We start from the raw sequence: 19,761 nt of genomic DNA, 5'->3' as shown, positions 1-19,761 counted from the left end.
GCGCTTTAGGGCCTCCCAACATGGCGGCCCGAATGCACGCCTCTCCCCCGCGAGCCCCTCTCCCATGCGCCATCCAGCCTTTATAGATAGAGATCAGTGGTCCGTCCGGAGGAGCATTCCGTGACGTCACCCAGCACTGTGGTCTGCTTCTGAGCCTGCATTCTTCCTCCCTTGCCGTATGCCGGATGATATCAGCAGTGGTTGCTTTCAGGGCCATCTCGCTTCACGGAAGCGATCCGCTCGTTTCGTAATAATTCGTAGTTTTGGACCGAGATATTTCGTATACATGTTCCTGACATCCCACAGATTATGTATATGCCACGACCTTTGTGGTGATTTTGTTGCGGAGTCCCACTTTGAGCGAAATTGTTGCACTGCTCCGCACAAAACATTCTCCAACCAATCCCCCCGCCACAAAAAAAAAATAAATAAAAAAAAATAAATAAAAACAATAAAGTGTCGAAGCGTTTCTTTTTCCCCAGAACATGTTTCGGTGAAGGTCCCGACACCTAAAATAGAGGTATTGAAAGTGTCCGAAATCAAACCTAGAAGTTGGGATTTTCATTTAATTAATGAGCGTTTGCAAATAAGTTGCTCCCTGCACATTTCTTGGCCAATATCTCAAGGATATTTACCAACAAGAAAATTCTTCAATAGCGGTACCTGTTCTGCGACTTATTCAGCCGGGGGACCTTCGTGATACACCCGGTATCCAGCAGAACATCTGTGTGGGAGCAGCTCTGTCCTTACCATCTTTGTTATTGTTTGGGGCGACCCCCACCCCCCATAACGGGATGTAATGTATGTGTGGAGCCGTTGGCGTTCTGCCTTTTATACATCACACTTACAGATTTAGCTTCTTTAGCTAATCAAGAGGAGACTGCTTTAGTTTTATATGTTATTTCTGTCCTCTTGGGGTGTACTTCCGCAGACGTGCGGTTTTTTGTTAAAGATAGCCTGTTTAAAACCGAAATAACGCATCGAAATGAAAGAAGGCTATATACCCAATATAAAAAATAATAATTATAAAAATGTGAGGTATAGAAGCTTTTTTATATGCATTAGAACGACACCATTTCAAGCACGTCTGGCGCAGGAGAAACAATGCTATGCTAAGCCTAACGGACTCCGAGTTTGCCACCTTACAAAAGGTAATTTCCTCAACCTGGTTACGTCAGTTTGGGTTGGACGGATTTCCTCAGAAACTTCAGACATATGTCGGCACAGTTGGAGTCGGCCCAGGACGGACATTCCCCAGGGCGTCAGTCGTGACCTTGCCCACATCTGTGAGACCGACAACGGCGAGACCTTTCACCACCCCACCACCACCAGCACCACAGATTGGGGGGGAGGGGGAGCGCGGCGGGCATCAGACTCTGCCGCCGGTTGGGTCCTGAGAACCACAGTAAACATAGCGGATCTTGAAGAAACCGGCGATGAATTTTAATTTTTACATGTTTCGCACGACATACGACGTTGATTCTTGTTTCATTTTATTCGTTATTTCCTCTTCTTCCTGGTAAAATGATCTGTTATTTGATGTTTGTTTCCCCTTGCAGTAAGCCCGGCTACGGAACTACATCCTGCATTTTGCCGTCTCTTCCATTTCCATATTTCTTTGCATTCCCGATACCTCTAGTACCTACAAGCCTTTGGATTACGGCCTATGTCTGCGAGGAAGAAGAAGATAGAGACATCGTGTGTTTCGAACACTGCGTTGCGGAAGAGGTGAGTGTATCCACAATTTGAACGTAACATGACGATGGTCGGTGCACGTATTACAATCATCTTGCCGTAGCTCCGTGGTTAATCGCCCGTTTTCCAGCGCGTAAGAGAGCCAGTGTATGTTCTTTCTGATTGCTGGCAGCCAGCAGGGGCATTAGCCTGCAGTTGTTGTTGACGCTTCACTGAAAGAGATTTTTAACACAGTATATGTCTCGCTCACGAACCTTAGAAACGCTCCCGTGAGCTCCAGGCATACGTAGAGTGGCTACTGCCAGGAAGGTCTCGAACACCGCACTTTTGATGCTACTGATCCGACATTGAAAGCGTGTATGCTGCTGTTTGTGCCTCGCAATCTACTGCGCAAGCGTCATGCAGCGGTTTTACGGTTAAGGCCTGGCTTCATCAACGCTGGTTAACCTTGAACCGAGATCAAGGGTTGCTGAACACCACAGAAACAAATCATTCAAACAGCTGAGACCAAGTGAAAGCCATGTCGTCACATCGAGGTCACGCGCACATCTCCCTCAGCGAGAACATTAAACCATCCGTATTCAAATGATTTCCCCTTCCCCATTTTTCTCTATCACATCGCCATTACTTTGTAGACGAATGTTGGAACAGTTACCCCTGAAGTCGGCCCAAGATGCGCAATAACGCTCCTGTGCCCCACTCCTTCCTGTTGTCCTATCTCCACCTGTCCACGTCTGTACCGTTCAATGCCACAGTCTCACAAAAAGCAGCACACGTTAGAGGATTTTAGCACATCTGAAGCGTTACACGAATACTATACGATAAAGGAAGAGCTTTCCTTTCGCGTAGTTCCAAATCCGAGATCACCATTGACGTCAGCCACTTGAAACAAACCAGATGTTTGGCTTACCACATTTAAAAGCGCTAAAAACCCAGTGCCAGGGAGCTGAAGAAAACACAGACACAGACACATTGCACTGACTTTTTTTAGCTCCCCGGCACTCGGGTTTTAGTGCTTTTAATCATGATCCACCGAACCGCCCAATTTTAACCATCTTTGGCTTTCCCTGTTTTCGGAACAGTTGTCGGAACCTCACAGTCTGCTCAGTCTCTTCCAATCCTCCAATTCTTCTAAATTTCCCCACTGAACTGGCGCCGCGATGAAGAAACCATTTAAACAGCGTGGCGTGACGTGACTACATCGAAGCCCCAAAACTGCGTTTCAGAATGCTATAGCATTTAAAAGCTTCCTGCCTTCCTGTACCTGTGAAGGACTATCGATTCACACAAGGACAAGACACGATAACATTCGCTATCTCGAACACTACAAAAGCATTCCCACGAGGTTTTTCGTCTATTCATTAGAACCACTACAATATATTATAGGGCTTTGGAGGTTCATGCGTCAGATTATTTCGCAGTACACTGTGTCCTTATAAGAGACACTTTAATACTACAAGGGTCATTCGAAGTCTTGACCTTTGCTCGAGAAAAACCAGTGAGTAATTGAACAAAACTTTCGGAGGACGAACTGCAGTCCTTCTCAGGTCAGCGGCACGTGCAACAGCACACCTATTATGGGGGCGAGCAGTGTGTCTGTAGCTGTGGAACAGTGACGCATAAGCGAGTTCCTTGTGAAGGAGAAAGTCAAACCAGCTGCGATTTGCAAAGATTACAGGCACAATATGGGGATCAAACGATGTCAAGGGGAAGAGTGTCGGCAGTGTGGAGAGAATCATTCACGAGCACTTACTGTTCCGCAAAGTCTACGCAAGATGAGTTTCCAAACACCTGTGTTGTGACCAGAAGGGAGCGCGCATGGCAGTCTCTGTGCAGCTGCTGAAGCAGTTTAAATTCGAGGGGGAGGAATTCTTGATCGATCATCACATGTGGTGAAACCTGGCTGCATCATTTCACCCTGGGCAGAGACAAAAAGCAGCAGCATGGAATAGCGACATAAGGCCTGGCAAGGGAACGCAAGGTGCAGCCGTCTGCCCGTCTGTTGGGAAGTCCGTGGCAACTGTCTTCTGGGACATGCGCGGTGTCACGCATGTGGACTTCTTGGAGCAAGGACGCGTAAGAAGCAGCCTGGGGAGTTGTCAGGAGGGCCATTCTTCTCCATGAGAATACCAGGCCTCACACGGCAAATTTGACGGTAGCAACCCTGGCCCAAAATTCGCCAAGAGGTCCATGCCCCTTACAGCCCAGATTTAGCCCGACGTGATTACCATTTGTTTGGGCCCCTCGAGAAGCACCTTGCAGAAAGGACGTTCCACAGAGATGAAGCCACCCATAAAGATGCCCCGCAGTAGCTACGACATGAGCCCTCTCTTTTCTACACCAAAGGCATCAAACAATTGCTACTGCGATGGCGGCGTTGTCTAGATGCGCACGGTGAATACTTTGAAAAACGTTACTTTGATACTTCCCCAATTTTCCATAATATTGAAAGAAATAAAAGTATCGGCCAAACCTGAACCACCCTTGTAGTACTAAGCATTACACTACTCTCATTACACTGCAAGAAGTGATTTCCAATTAGAATACCAAAGCGTGCGTAATGACCCACTCGTTTGCTTGCAGCTGCGACACTTGCAACACATATGGTGCCGGTGTGATTGTCTGTGGTGACCAGAACGTGTAGAACAGACACGTACCGTCCGACAGAGAGTGTGCTATGCCATACGGAGCGCTGCGATCACCTGAACCGGTATGTATGTTGTCTACTTATTTCCCTCGTTATCATAGGCCAGGGGCAAAAAAAAAAAAAAAAAAACTGCCATGGTGGAGTTCCCTTAAAAGGACTATCGCATCCATGGACGTATAAGACCGGTACGGTAATGCTCGTCACCGCTTCACACTGAACTTGGCCAAGGTTGGCTTCCGAAAACAGCTTACATATTAAAGGGGCACTAAAATGCAAAAAGAATTTGCTCTCAAATGAAAGTCCGTGTTTCAATTGGTATAATACAAGCAAAATTAGTTCACACAGCGCTACTGTTTAGAAGAAAAGCGCAGTGAGGACAGAGCCGTCTTTGGCGGCAACGAATGGGATCCACAGGAAGCGACGATTGGCGGCATCCAATGAGACAGCAGGGCAAGCAAGCGCTTACCTATCGTGGCCGTGTGGATTTGGAACGGCTCCGAGCGTAGTGTTCCGTAGATGCGCATTTGTGTGTGACTCATTTGACGCGTGTTATGGGATAATGACAAGTTGAAGATCGGGCTCCAATTCACGTCGGTACCTTCGTAACGCTTCTTTGCAAGAAACGGCTCGCGATGCAGTAACAGCCGACTACGTGAAGAGAAATAAAGGAGGATGGGTCATTCCACGCACACTCTTAACTCCGTACCCTTTAGTAAAGGGTAAAAAATCGCAATATTTTACCCTCTATTTCAGAAGCTACCAGGTACCCTCTGAGTGACACCTTTTATAAAAGTTACAAGGAAACCCACTAATTAGAGGTTACGGCCTTCAATCCAGCACCTGCCCGTAAAGGTTACGCCAACGTGCGGCTTTTTATACAGGATGTTCATTTTTATTCGCAACAGAGTAGCGCTCATTTGGCAGGTGGGTTATGTGAATCTTTGCTAACTAGTCGATCTGTAGTTACAAACACATGCGTCAGGAAATGTCGGAAATGTTTGTAACTACGGATGGGTTAATTTGCGAAAATTAACATAACCCACCTGTCAAATGAGCGCTGGTGTGATGCGAATAAAAACAAACACCCTGTGCGTGGGATATGGACAGACATTTACAGAACACACCAAGGTACCAAAATGAACCAGCAGAAAAGGAGATCTTGAACATATGTATATTACAAAAACAGAAGTCTGTCGAGAGGTGACACATTGTGCACAAGTGCGATTCTGGTGTGAGGAGAAACCATGGTCGCTTTGCCATGTATGTGAAAAAAAGAACTATCTTCTAAGTGAGAAGCAATGCCTAAAAGTGCGAGGAAGCTAGCGAGTCAAAACAACTGACCTATGTTTGCTAAGCTGAACACACCCAACGAAATGGAGAACTGCAGCAGAAAAAAATTTATTCCACATTCGTGTTGCAGAGGCGAGCGCAAATGGCAATACAGTATTACATAAAACGCACACAACCTCGAGGAATATGAGTGTACAGTAACGCAGGAGACACTACATTACTGCGTTATCAGCGTTGGAGGCGCTCTGGGACGAGTTTGTGAGGTACTGCATTGCGCTGGTGACGGTATGTGAACCTGCATGTGGGATCCTGGGAACAAAAGTTTGGGCAATGAGAGTAACATTTACGGAACCATTCAAATCCGTACAAAGCACAAGGTACAAAGCAGCATAAATGCGGGAAGGCGTTCACTCCGCGATTGAGTCTTAGAATATCGTAAGAATACAACAAGTAGGAAGCTGCGAATTATATATCTCGATGCATATATCCGCAGCTCGCAAAATGCACGCCGGTGTATTGACTTGGCGACCAAGTAAGAGCAGAAAAGTAGCAAGCGTAAGTGGCGTTCATATGCAGGACCGCAAAACGCTTGCCATAATCACAACAAACCTGCGCTAAGAGCTCTTGCTATCAAAATAACGCACGTACCTAGCACAAAATGTACACTTACCCAGTGTATGAAGTGTGTGAATTAGGGCTGCGGTGGTGACGTTCGTTTTCGGTTATATATTATTTGCAATCTTCGCACTCACTACACTTTCCCCTGAGAACACCGAAAATATACTTGTTTGCTAGCGACATATAGCTTTTCCGTTGTTCCTGACGATACTATGATAAACGCGAGGAAAACCACTGATTAAAACAGATTACACTTGTTAACGGACGGACGACGAGCGTTAAGCGTTTCAAGGAAACCGCTCTCTTTGTGGATGGACCTAGACCAGGCTCGGCTACGCAGCGAAATCGGAAATCTTGGTGGTTGCGGCATTGACAATTGTTTTCCACCCTTTAGAAAGAAACATACTATCAGTATTTCAGACTGCGAACTTATAATCTGTGTTCATACAGCATTGATAACATGTAGTTGACGTATAGGTGACGCTGAAACAGATAAAAAATAACAGCGTAGATTCGCAACTATCGTCTCGAATGGGAGGCTGAAACGCGGCATTATGCTGAAAAACAAAAGGAAAACAAACGATAAGAAACTAACAAAGAGATTATCGTTGGAGATTTCGCTTAGAAGTTACAGTGTCGGAGTAGAGGGTACATTTATAAGTTACAACAAGCTGTTTTTGTTTTTTCCGAGATGTAACTTCTATTCGTGTTGTAAAGACATGACCTTGGTCGCTTTTAACCTCTAAATATACGTTACAGTGGTGTAACCTATAAGAAATATCGAAATCTACGTCTATACAGAAGTTACATGTTTCTAAAAGTTACAATAAAGGGTACGGGTTTAAGAGTGCAATATGACCTAATCGCCCTGTTCGACCTCCCGTACTACAAAACTTCCGAAAGTTTTGTTCAATTACTCACTGGGTTTTCTCGAGCAAAGGTAAAATATTATCGTGGATACCCTGGGCTATGAATATGCACCTGCCACAGGTTTAGTGAGAAACATTGAGCCACTCTCCGTCTACGAGGGGTCAAAGTTCCCGGGAAAGACGAAACCCTTTAGTACGTTTGGAAGAATGGGGCGGGTGGATTTCTGTGATACTGAAACAGACAACTGGGTTCGAAAAATGTTCCCCAAGAGACATTTTTTTGTCAATTTTCTATTTTTAGTACCTTAAAGCTCCTCGGTTTTCGGCGCATTTTCTTGCACCTTTACATTTTTTAAAATATACTTTGCTTAGCAGCACAAAATCTGGAAACTGCATCTTTACAAAGCCATCTGGGCAGTATTTCTTGCCAGAGTACAGTTTGAACCTGGCAATTTTCGCAAAGTTCGACGCTTTCAGGACACATTTTGAAAATGAAGCGGTCGACGGAGAAAAGTCATGATGCATTCATGTTATAGAGCAAATACGGTCCCTTTAGCGTGCCGCGGGATCGCTACTGAAACACAGCGCACAAAACCGATCAGTTCTGGTTGTCCCAGTCACCTATCAGTCCCAGCCCTCCCCAGCGCCAGCGCTCGCCGCGTCCCAGTTTACATGCGTAGTCATGGGAACAGTAAGCTACGCACTTCCGTCCTTCCGTATCGCGCTCAATACAGAGAGCGAGCGAGTAGATGGCGAGTGAAGAGCGAAGGAATCTCCTCAAATCCCAAGTGCCATAAAGTTCTCCGTGACGCGGGATTGCATCGTGAAGGGGTTTCGAGGAGGGTGATTGATACCCATAAACCTGCATTTCAACCACTATTTCACTTAAAGGGACAGTCGCATCGACCACAGATCGATTCCGAAACCACGGTGAAATGAGATTCCCCGTCCTTCACTGACCATGACTCCGAAAGTGCCATCCCGATCGACGGAATACTTTTTGCATAATTCGTGCGTAAGCGGCGCTACAGCAGACGACGGATGCGGGCGTCAAGCGGAACCCCCCGCTGATAATCTTTAGCAACGTCACAAGGAATCTGACCAATAAGAACGCGGCGAGCCAGAGGAGTCCCCGCGGTTTGCAGCTTGCATGAGCAAGGTCAGGGAGACGAAGGCGAAGACACATACGGAGATGGCGGACTCGGAACGCGGAAGTGGCGAATCGTGCTGTTCAAATGCCTTTAGTAATAGCTCCCGTGACAAATATACATGTTTGATGACGGTCCATATTCGTCGGATCCGCTTCCTCTGCAAGTCGCTGGTGATGTACGTGCCGCAGCTGCGTTAGCGCAACAGAACGAGCCTCAGGACCACTGCTTTAGGTACGTTCATGATCGGAGTGCTCAATACTTGATCCCGTGACATTCACTACGACGCAGGAAACAATCCAAGAGCTTGTGCGGCGTCTGTGCTCCCCAGGAACCCGATGAGTAGCTATATGCTGCAGTGCTGTTGAAGTGGCAGAGTTGTGCAATGACGGCGAAGTACAGTGTAAGCACGCATCACACTTTGTTCCCAGCTCTCTGTCTTCGGCCAGAACTGTGGTGTATCCACCGCAGTATTGCAGCGACGATCACAGTCTTCGCCTACTGTACCCACGATAGATAGGAACGACTCAAGGGCCTGGTTAGAATTAGAATGATTGTCAGGAAATTACTGTGCTACGTGTTTAGGAAAGTGTCCTTTCTTTTTACAGCTACGTCAGGATCACTGCTTATTGTGTGCTTACAAGCTGAGTTTGGAGATTCCTTGAACCGAGAAACAGACGACATATACCTGGGTGTGTCGTCCGCATGATTCGCCAACGTTTTTCCATCCCGACCGTATCAGGACTATCATCTTTAGTGTGCCTCATTTCCTGTTCACACCTACACCATAACAGACTTGTGTAGTTTCCAATTGAGAAGTGAGAAACAGAATCTGTGTTACCACAGTAATCCCGAGAAATGCAAAGAAATATTCAGGAGCAATAAACTACCTGGCCATAAGTGACAGTTATGCTTTTAATGGTAGTGTAATGATTCTTATCGTTGGCATAGCATGTGAGGGATATAACACATAAAATAATTTGAGGTAATGTTCCATAACTCACTAATGGTACAGTTACACCTCGTTATCATAGTAAGTGATACATCTGTCTGGGAATGTCCATAATTTGTCATTCCCACGGAAGATAGTTCTGCCTTGATACAGCAAAACAAATTTTGATACCTGTCATTGATCCAATGTTTTTGCACCACTGTTTTGAAAACAGCTTTCAAGACTGTAACCTCAGAGGTCCTTGGCAGAGCATTACCTCTTGTCTATGTATTATACGCTTTGTAAGTGAGTTTCTGCGCAGAAGAGGAGGGGGAGAGAGTGGAGTGACGCGCGCGGTGATGTGGCGAGCTCCTATTGGTGGAGAAGCCCATTGCACCACGTGCCAGCAGCGAAAAAGGTAAACAAGACGGATCGGTCGCTTTCACGCTGTCAGTTTGTTGTGTTTTACGTCGTTTTTAAGCGACAAAATGGTAAATACGTGTTGTGGATGTCGTGTTGTGATAAATACGTGCTATGGACAATTGGATGAAGTATCTGTCTTCCCTGTTCCAAAAGACAAACGGGAACGTCGGCGGTGGCAGAAGGCACTCGACCGTCGCGACTGGCAAGATACAGCTACCCGAGTTGTTTGTTGTCGTTACTTTGACGCCGCAGTTCCGAGGCACCATCTTCAGGACTTTTAAAAGTAACGAGTTACTTTCTGTATACTTTGATGTCACATTCCGGCGGACATCGGTCCTGTCTGATTGGCTTTGGATAGTTTAACCGCATAGCGTTCAGGACCTCACATCGCTTCCTGCGTGCCCCCAAACCGCCCAAACCTGAGGCACAGTATGCTACCCCTTCAAAAGAGGGACATGGATGTCCCGCTTGTTTCGGTCATTGAAGCATTCATACACACATGATGCATTGCTGTGACAAAAGGGAATATTTCGCTAGACATCCGGGTGACGCACAGAGTAATGCTTACAGTGTAACATGGAAAATGCGTAGAAGTACAGAAAAGTATTCAAGTTCGATGACTAAATTTGGCCTTTTTAAAAACACACTTAAATACACTCCTCATGTCTAGTGGTATGGTACTGTTGGGGCGGCGTTTCTACTGTTGCGGTACGTTAGTTTTTGACACGTACTTGATGGCAGCAAACGGCATGACTACATTTCTCATTTCCGTTGGGGCATTCACACAAAGCACACTGCATCCGTCCATAGGTTGACAGCGTAACCCTGACGCGGTATGAACGATCTCTGAATGAAGCACGCGCATTCGAACTAATACAGACGTCCAGGAATTCACGCTTAAGCGCGTTTCCAACGTTCAACTTTCTTTTCACGTCTGTTCATACAGCCAAGATCATCACAGAAAGAAAAAAAAAACACACTTTTGATGTCGATATCAGAGCCGTATTCGCTGTTTTCCAGTTCAGCTTCGGCTAGACGCTGCATTGTTTACCTTTTAGGAGCGAGCACATGTTTCGTCCAGCCAATCAAAGGCGTCCTTGAAACGTCACTCCTGCCTCATGCGCGGTGACCCCGCGCGCTTACAGAGCGTATAATAATTATTGTAATGACAGGCAATAAGTTACGCAAATGTGAACAAATCTTTGTGTTGACTGAGTGTTCACCATTCAAGAGCCATTGCACAAGTCCACATCCAACTCTTCATGCACAGATATTTATTATTTGCTATGCACAGACAGTTATCAGCGTGCACCACACTGGCAATGTCCCTCGGGGTCTGAAGCGGGGACTCACAAAAAAAAAAAAAAAAAGCAGCTTCGTAAGTACTTCAATTGCAATGAAAATCTAGAATTGTGTGTTCCTTACATTTCTGGACGGTTTCATGAACTTCGGGTAATAAACATGGGGTAGACTAGTTCCACCTTCACTTACCTTTTCCAAACGCACAATCAGTAGTTCACCGAGAACCTCAAGCTTGGGGGGTGTTGTAAAAAAAAATTGGGGCTGCGGTTACATTATAACAGTGGTACACAGGAAAAAAAACTCTGGGTGTTGTGGGGGATCTGGATCGATCTCTGGGCACAACCAAGTGTAAAATTTTGGAAGTATTAGTACGTCCTGAAATGACCCTCATGCCTCAGACCCCACTACTCGAATTATGTACCTCCCTTTTACAGTAAGAGGCCTCTTACTATCTACGGCATATCCTATCAAAGCTCACAGGATAGCAAATTTGGCCAATGCTTATGTGACAGTGCCTCGTAGAACATGCAACTTTTCTGTTGAATTGACACTACATCTCTAGTAGCCCTTTTAATGTCTGGAGGTAGGTGCATCATTTTACATTTAACCAGCAGTAATGTATAGCATTGCAAAAAAGGAAAAAAGGGCTTAATCTCAACGCTGCATCAGCATCATTCATCATCTCACAATATAGTTGTTGTTGTCAGCCTCTGCACAAACATTTGGGTGGACCTGAAAAGGACCTTTTGTTTTCTTGGTTTTTCGTTTCCTTCTTTCAGGTTATTTTGTCTTGGCATGTGGCTGTGAGATGTCAGTAGAAGCCATGAAGTCATTCTCTTTACTTCTTGAACATAGATGAAGAAAGCACTGTTCTGGAAGATCCTAATTTGTCAGGGGCGTCGTAAAGGCCTTAGTGTAAAAACAGGTCTCTAAGCAAAATTGTCGTGCACACACGTACATTGTTTGATGCCGTTTCATGGATGGTTGGGACTTGGATCAGCAGCACCTGGTCCTTCTATAACACAGAACGTCAAAAGTGCACCTCAAGTTGGCTACGACAACCGCAAACCGCCGCCCTACAGCACACAAACAGTTCACAAACAGCCAGATAAAAGGAAACTGGGAAGTGGTTTATGGCGCTTTTGTTACGGACAGAGGTACTGCTTGTATATGCCTGTTTCTAACACCAGCACACAAACAGTGTCAGTTCTTTCTTTTAGTGATCGGGGATCATAGTTTGCGAATTGTTCTGTGTCCAAAAATTGTAAACACATTATTTAAGTAATAATAATAATGGTTTATTGGTGCCCGAGAACGGTCGTGACGACCCTAATGTTGGCGCACACAAATACAATACAATGCACTACAAATAGACACAATATAAACACGAATACAGGAATACAATATGCACTAACAACAAGACACGATCGGTCACACACACAAAAACAAAAACAAAAGAGACTGTACATGAAGAAAAGAAACAAAAAATACATGACTTGAATTGAAAACGAGAAAAGAGCACACGCACATTTTAATGTGAGAAACACATGCAATCGCACTGCAACAAAAGGGAAATTATCTGAAAAAGTCAAAGAAAAGAAATCTCCGAAAAATGAGAAGAGATATACCACCTAAATGATGCACATGATGCTGAAAAAATATCAAGAGATGAAGGGAGCGAGTTAAACAAAATTTGGCATCGTGTAAGGCATACCTACCACTTGGCATAAGGCATACCTACCACTTGCGCTTGACCCTATCGAGCTGCCTGTAGCTGTAATACACATGAAAACCAATCATGTCTGCCACATTCCACAAAAGGAGACGAAAGTCACAGGTTCAGTAACAGGGAAAGTTTCATGATAACGCGTCCGACAACGAGAAAAGCCAACCAGTTTCATATGAATGACATCATGTTCTTTTACTTGTTTTGTGTATTTTATTTATCTAATTATTAATCATAGGTTGGGATACGTTATGTTGTGCCGATTTCGTCTTTTGCTGCTAAGTTACTCACGCGCAAGAGTGACATATGCGATTGGTAAACTACATAGACATTGTGACTTACTGTCGAAGTTGCTGGGGGGTGGGGGGGGGGGTTAGTCGTGGAACACTGTCGGAACGACGTCAAGTTTCAGCTCTGTCAGCTCAATCCAAGTTGCACTTGCATGATGTTCTCATCCAGGTACACATTATCGGTGAAATGCGAGGAGCATACACGGACAACATGAACACTCCTTGCTTAATCTGGATACCCGCTAGTGCTGTAGCTGCTTCCAACTTTCGCTTCGTCTGGGGTCTGGCTGTAGCTGTACTCTAGGCATGCGAAATCAAACATCGAGGTTTTCGAAGGAAGTTTTCCTTGAGTCAGGAACGCTGCGTCGGTTTCCAAACGACATCTCACGCGAAGGATGCAAGCGTAGAGATCCTCCCGATTCACAAAGAGTATCCGGGTCACTAGAAAGTGTCACATGTGAATACGGGCGACGTGCAGGAAAAAAATAAATAAAATAAATAAAGCAGCCCCCGGCTTGGCGGCAGACGACAGCGTCCTTCATCGCGGATTAGCCAGATTCCACCTTGCGTCACGCGATGTTGTTGGTGCTGGCGCTTTCGAGGATGAAAACGAAACCGGGCCTTTTAAATTCGATTCCTCATCACCCGGGCGGTTTTGGAAGGAGAAAATTTGGCAAATAGCTCGTGGTAGTGTACCGAACACATTGGTATTGGATTCGTAACCATGGTTCCGGATGGGACAGTCCCTTTAATATTCGGTGTTGGATTCACAACCCCTTTAAAGACTGGCTAATATCCCTGCTAATGAGAGGTTGCTAAAAGTGCTTACGTAAGGCGTTTCCATCTATGTCGGGTGGAATGTAACAAACACCGACGCTAGCACACAGAAGGGAACAAACACGAGGAGCTAAATCAAGCAATCGTCAAAGAAGGCAAATCTACTCGCAGACTTATATGTTTCATGTGGAATAGCTATTGAAATATCATTCGACGACCTATATACAGGTTGTTTCAACTAACGTGATAAAAAATCGTCTTAAAAAATCTACTTCTCTGAATATTATGGGGTCAACGCTATTTAGGTATCTCGGAGGGGGATTTGCCAATTTCGGAGCCCAAGTCAGCCCCACGTTTAATCTTTTTTGTTTGTTCGTTGTTGTTGTTCATAGGAACACAAAGCGCATGCCGTACTTATCCAATTCTATTGCAAAACATACAGTGCTATAGAATTGTATCAGCCGAAAAAAAAAAAAAAAAGAAGGAAAACCGTCGTTTCGGGGAGTGCAAATTGCCGGCCGCTAGAGAATCGTAAGTGCGCTCTAATTCTGACTCCGTATCGCTGTCAGTCAATCAGGTATCAGCAACGGGACGTCAGCCACTCCAAGGAATCAGGCGATTGGCTTACCATTTTTCGGAAACGTTATCATGAAACTTCTACGTTCTCATAAAACTGGCTATTAGGGAGTTTTAGTTCAAGGGAAGGAGTTCCCGATAACAGTTCCGAAAACATGATAAGCCAATCACCCTCTTTCTTTGAAGCGAATGACATCACGTTGCTATGCTTGGATTTGGCAGCTTCCTTTATCGTGTCGCTTTCGTAGAATTTTTTCGGTGCACTAAAACTCCCTAGTATGTTGCGTTTCCGATACCTCTCTATTTTCCTGTTTCGCTCGACACAACATACTGCGTACCTGCAGCGAACAGCGAACAATGAAATTCAAATTCGCAATCTGATATATACACATATATTTTTTTGGTTACATATTTTTTTACTAAAAAGCTGTGAAAGGTACACACACTCTGAAAACAGAACGTCACCGCATAGCACGCTCTGCGCCAACTGTGGCCACGAACGATAGCCCTAGTTACCGCTCCTGATTCGAAGACAGTGGAGGGCGTACGCTTTTTTGTTTAAATTGTCATATATCCAAACTAGCACAAAAAGGCGTGTGCCACCCTCCGTCTTCGACTAGAAGCGACAACCCTAACATTCGCGGCAATGGTTGGCGCAGAGCGTGCTATGCGGTGAAACCCTGTTTTTAGAGTGCAGTGTACTTTTTGCGGGTGGTGTTCTACGGTCAGGCGTATTATCCTTTCAGAGAGCGTGTGCAACTACAAGATCACTAATTACCTAAACTTCATTAATTAACTCTTTAATTAGATAATGTCGTGCAAAAGCGAGATTCTGTCTTTTAAAATCCTGTAACGACGAGTGCTGCGAAATATCCATAACCGAATTTCGCTGTGTAAATGAGCCGATTTCCACGACGTGACTGGGAAGTGACACGGGTTCGAATCCTGTCACCGGCTGTGCTGTCTGAGGGTTTCCCTGGGTTTTCCGAAGACTTTCAAGACGAATGTCGGCACAGTTCCCCCTGAAGTCGTCCCAGGACGCATACTAACCCCCTGTCCCCCACTCCTTCCTGCTGTCCTCTGTCCGTCTGTCCACGTCTCTAGGCCGCTCATAGCCACAGTTGCTTCGCGGCGCTAACACGGAATAAAAAAAAGAGCCGAAACGAAAACAGCGCGTCTCAGGAGCGCATGACCTTCGCAGTCAGATCTCATCGCTCCAAAGCCCGTGGCCCTCTGACATGGAATGGGCGCTGCCCACCCTGCGCATCCGATCTGCGCGGTTTCAGTTACGGCTCATCTGCATATCAAAATTCGGCTATGAATGTTTCAACGCATGTGCGCGTTTCGCTGTTGCTCGGAATTTCAAATTACAGGGTTGAATTTAGGTAATTAGCCCTCTCGTAGTTACATATACTCTCTTCGAGAGGATGTCCGCCTGGCCGTGTACTAGGCTGTAAAAACGACACCCATGTTGCTCCCGTAGCTTTTTAAGAAAAAATCTGTAACGAACAGAGGTGAACACCCCGTATAATCAACGCGCATAGAGTAGCTTCGCAATTCCATGCACAACTGCAGACTAGCGCTATTGTCCATATTGCCCGTTGGTACATACTGCTGTTTAATCCACAAAGCTGCAATGTGTGTAGATGCGCGCAAGAACATAGAATCAGACATATTCCGAGATATCCCTCATTATGTTCAGTAGAACGTAACTTATGAGGGAAGTTGAAATCGAAGATCGTTTCTATTGTGAAATCGAAGAGGCTCACCTGAATTGTAAGACAATAAAAGAAATTAGAAAGGAAAAGCTGTTTTGCCGGTGTCTCACCCCCATCCACTCCCCACCCTGCCTTCTATGTGTTCCATTTCATGAAAAGTAGCGGCAGAGAAGGAAGTGTGCTGCTGCCGAAATTTATAGTGGACATATTTGTAGCGGAAAAATTTAGCAGGATGACAATTCCGCTGCACAAGAGTAAGGAATACGGTAGGCTCTGCATATTTAAACGAAGGTGGTGTGCCCCTAGAGTCATGGTGCTTTTCCTCCCCGATGTACCGAGTTTCGAGTACCACAACACTGTCCAATGCAGCATGAGAGCTTCGACATGTCGAAAGACTGGGTCGTAAAACCAACGACCTCCGGCACATCGAGTGAAAATTTGTTGCTGTCTATACCCGTATTTCCAGCCAGCCTCACGCCCTGCACTTCTGCAGCCAGCAAAACCTAGAGAGGAAGCACGTGGCCCGTGTGCTGTCCTTATCTCTGACTTGGGCAGTAAACAGTTTCAACATGCTGCCCCAACTAGACGACGCTGCACTTTCAATATGGTGGCGTCTACGAGAAAACGCTGTATAGTTTAGACAATCATATTATGTGCAGGAGAAAAACAGATTTAAGAAAATCGTGAATCATGACCTTTGACATTTAATAATATAAGATGATTACAATTCATTTGATCTTCATTAACTTTTCAGGTGTCGAGCAGCGCGGTGGCAGACGCTCAACACAGACAGAACGTTGTGAAGAAGTCCGGGGCTATCATATGCTGTGTCACGTGCATCATTGTTGCTACCTTTATTGTCGTCAAGGTTTTTACTAAAAGTGGCCAGTTGAGGAAGGCTGAATTCTGCAACACCTACGACTGCATGCAGTATGGGGAAATTCTGGACGCGTCTTTGGACACATCCCAAGATCCTTGTCAGAATTTCTACCGTTTCGTATGCAGTGGCTGGGACAAGGCACACAAGCATCCTGTGTACTACGAGCATCGCCGAGCACAGCTTTTGGCCATCGCCCAGAAAGCCGAAACAGTAAAAATACCTCCTAGGGCTCAGAACGCAGAACAGAAGGCGGCAAGGTACTACCAGAGCTGTATCGAAGTAGCCCTCAAAAAGCGGTCGGAGCAAGATTACTTCATTCAAATGCTACGAGACGGGAACATCACATGGCCAAACAGACCACAGGCTGGTGACCTGCTGCAGGTTATGGCATATGCCGTAGTGAAGTGGGACACCAGTCCTCTCCTTGCGTTCTCTAAGTCTCAGCTCCCGAATGGAACGATCGTCTTGGGAATCTCACCTGGTCCCTTTGCTATCGCGTCGCGGTCTATCCGCGAGCACCTCATATTGAAAAATATATACTACGACTATTTCAGCAAGGCTTACGAGCTGATGCGCGGGAATGGTACGAGCAGAGATGCTTACCAAAAGCATAATGAGACTGAGGTTACGATTATAGCCCTGCTTGCAGCTGGATTAGTCAGCGAGATACATGCAGAGCTCAGTGAGCATGACTTTGAAGCCTTAAGTACTGCATTCGAATACAATAGGTGGCAGAACATGTTCAAATCGATGTTTGGAGTGCCTGAGGACAAGCAGATCTGCATCAACTTGAAGAATTTGGCTTTCTTCAAAGAGCTCAACAACGCTACATCTCTGCTGAGTGAGACGGTTATGATTGAGTATCTCTCCTGGGGAGTTATTATCGAAATCGGTCATCTCTTTCTGCCTGATATGGCTAATTTGTTGAATAAATCATCGGAAAAACTGAAGGACGCATCTAAGTACAGGTGCCTTCTTCACGTGGAGAAGTATATGGCGTACGCCCTTACGATGCCATACCTGAGCACGGCCATACCACCACAAACGGACGTAGACGTCGCAAACCTATATGGAAACGTAACAGCGGTAATGGGCAAGTACGTGGGAACCCTCCATTTCAACTATCGGGAATATCTTAAGCGTAAGAACTTCACAGATATCTTCTTCGGATTTGGACACGCTATGTCATTATCGGAGCTAGAAAAGACATACGGGGTATTTCCAGACATGGGTACCCTGTTCACAAATAACCTTTTGCAAGCAGTGGCTACCAGGAGACAGCATCACGTTTCGGACGCGGTATACCTGCATCGTTTGAACTACTATGAGATGTACGACGAAAGCCGCGGAGGTATTGTCGTCTTACCTTTTGCATACAATCTTCCAATCCACTCTACCACAATTCCCTACGCTGTGCGATATGGTGGCCTGGGATCATTACTTCTTACTGGCATTGTGGAAGACCTGTACGCCAATGCCATTCCACAGATGAGTGTTGCGAGCCAGACAGTTCTAGTTGGGGTGCGAAGTTGTTTCAAGAACCAGACCTCAAGTGAGGGTGTGCTAAGAGCGTACGAATCTATAGGACTGCAGCTCTTGACGCAAGCGTATGATCACGTGCTACGACAAGAAAGCAAGAGGAAATTGAAAGATTTACCAAAATACGCCGACACTCAGTTGATGCTGATTGCAGCATGTTATCTTCGATGCAGAGGCTCGAAGGATGTTCAGGAGGAAGTATGCAACGTACCGATGAAGAATCTGAATTACTTCGGACAGACTTTCGGTTGTGCCAAAGGGAGCCCTATGAATCCGACTCAGAAATGTTCCCTCTTATAACGATATCCTGCGGTTTCGAGAAAAAGTAACAACACAAATGTAAGATAGCACATCAATGGGCACTTAACTTTGAGTGTGAAATAATGAGACTGTGTTGGAGGGGGGTGGCAATATGATAATGTTATGGATGCTTTTTCGCTAGGTGTATCATGTTCAAAGCCAATATACATACGAATGCCCATCTGTGTTTCTTTTCCTTGTGCTGATTCCCGGAGAATTATGTGAATTAATACAATCATACGACGTATATACTTACCTGTACTATTTACGTCAGTTATTGCTGTGTATTACATCGTTTATTATGCATTATTAATATTTCTTTAGCACTGTCGCCGCCGATGCTGTGGCATCGAAAGTGCAGGTACTATGGTCACTGAGGTCAACACCAAATATCGATGTCCTATTCTGACAGGAGTTCATCAGTTCAGCGAGTCTCGTTTTACGGACCTCGTTTCAGGGAATAAAGTTACAGGAAAAAAGACAGACAGAGTGTGAAAAGGACAGCGTGTTACGTTTTAGCAAAGATAGTTTTGAAGTGACGCCTTTAGCCAAACATTTGTGGTTTCACGATAGCTTCGGGGTCGGTTTGATTTCTTGCCCCTGTTATTTGCCCGTTTCCCACCCTTGTTATTTCTTGCCTTTATTATTCCACGTTAGTGGTCACTACCAGCAGACGCGGCCTTCGTGCTTGCGGTTCTTCGTCGTAGATATAGATGACGATGCCTTTGTCCCCGGTTTCGGCATCAAAAACGCAGGGAAAGGAGCGTGGCTTTAGGGTAGCGGTTAATGGCGGATGACTAGAACAACTGTCCGGATGACTAAAAGAACTGACCATCGATGCTGATTGTCACAAGCGACTAGTCGTCGTCTTCCCTTTCCCTTTTCTTACGGTACGTTCTTCGTAACTTTTGTTATTATAAATAGAATACGCTTGCACATGGAAGAATATGCCGCTGAAGAACGGCGGGCGAACGAAAAACAGAAGGACGATTTCACAAACACGTTGCAGGCCATCCCTTGGGGTTGTGGCAA

General features: G+C 45.5%; 1 protein-coding gene across 1 annotated transcript; it reads left to right on the top strand.

Moving 5' to 3' along the window:
- The first annotated feature begins 1,569 nt into the window (after window positions 1–1,569).
- On the top strand, window positions 1,570–18,941 carry LOC135383557 (endothelin-converting enzyme 2-like). Its single transcript, XM_064612971.1, has 3 exons — window positions 1,570–1,728; window positions 4,279–4,405; window positions 16,765–18,941. The coding sequence occupies exons 2-3, from the start codon at window positions 4,373–4,375 to the stop codon at window positions 18,727–18,729; spliced, it is 1,998 nt and encodes a 665-aa protein (XP_064469041.1). The 5' UTR covers window positions 1,570–1,728; window positions 4,279–4,372; the 3' UTR covers window positions 18,730–18,941.
- Window positions 18,942–19,761: the final 820 nt, after the last annotated feature.

Source organism: Ornithodoros turicata, chromosome 2, assembly GCF_037126465.1.
Source record: "Ornithodoros turicata isolate Travis chromosome 2, ASM3712646v1, whole genome shotgun sequence".
In the NCBI taxonomy this organism is placed as follows: Eukaryota; Metazoa; Arthropoda; class Arachnida; order Ixodida; family Argasidae; genus Ornithodoros; species Ornithodoros turicata.
Note: the sequence above shows the minus strand (reverse complement) of the source record. Positions and strands in the feature narration are given on the sequence as shown.

What these genes read in the sequence shown, in the direction of transcription:
- LOC135383557 (XM_064612971.1), top strand. Translation starts at nt 4,373, where the DNA reads ATGCCATACGGAGCGCTGCGATCACCTGAACCG. An exon ending in CGCTGCGATCACCTGAACCG is followed by an intron (nt 4,406 to 16,764) that starts GTATGTATGTTG and finishes TTAACTTTTCAG; the next exon opens with GTGTCGAGCAGCGCGGTGGC.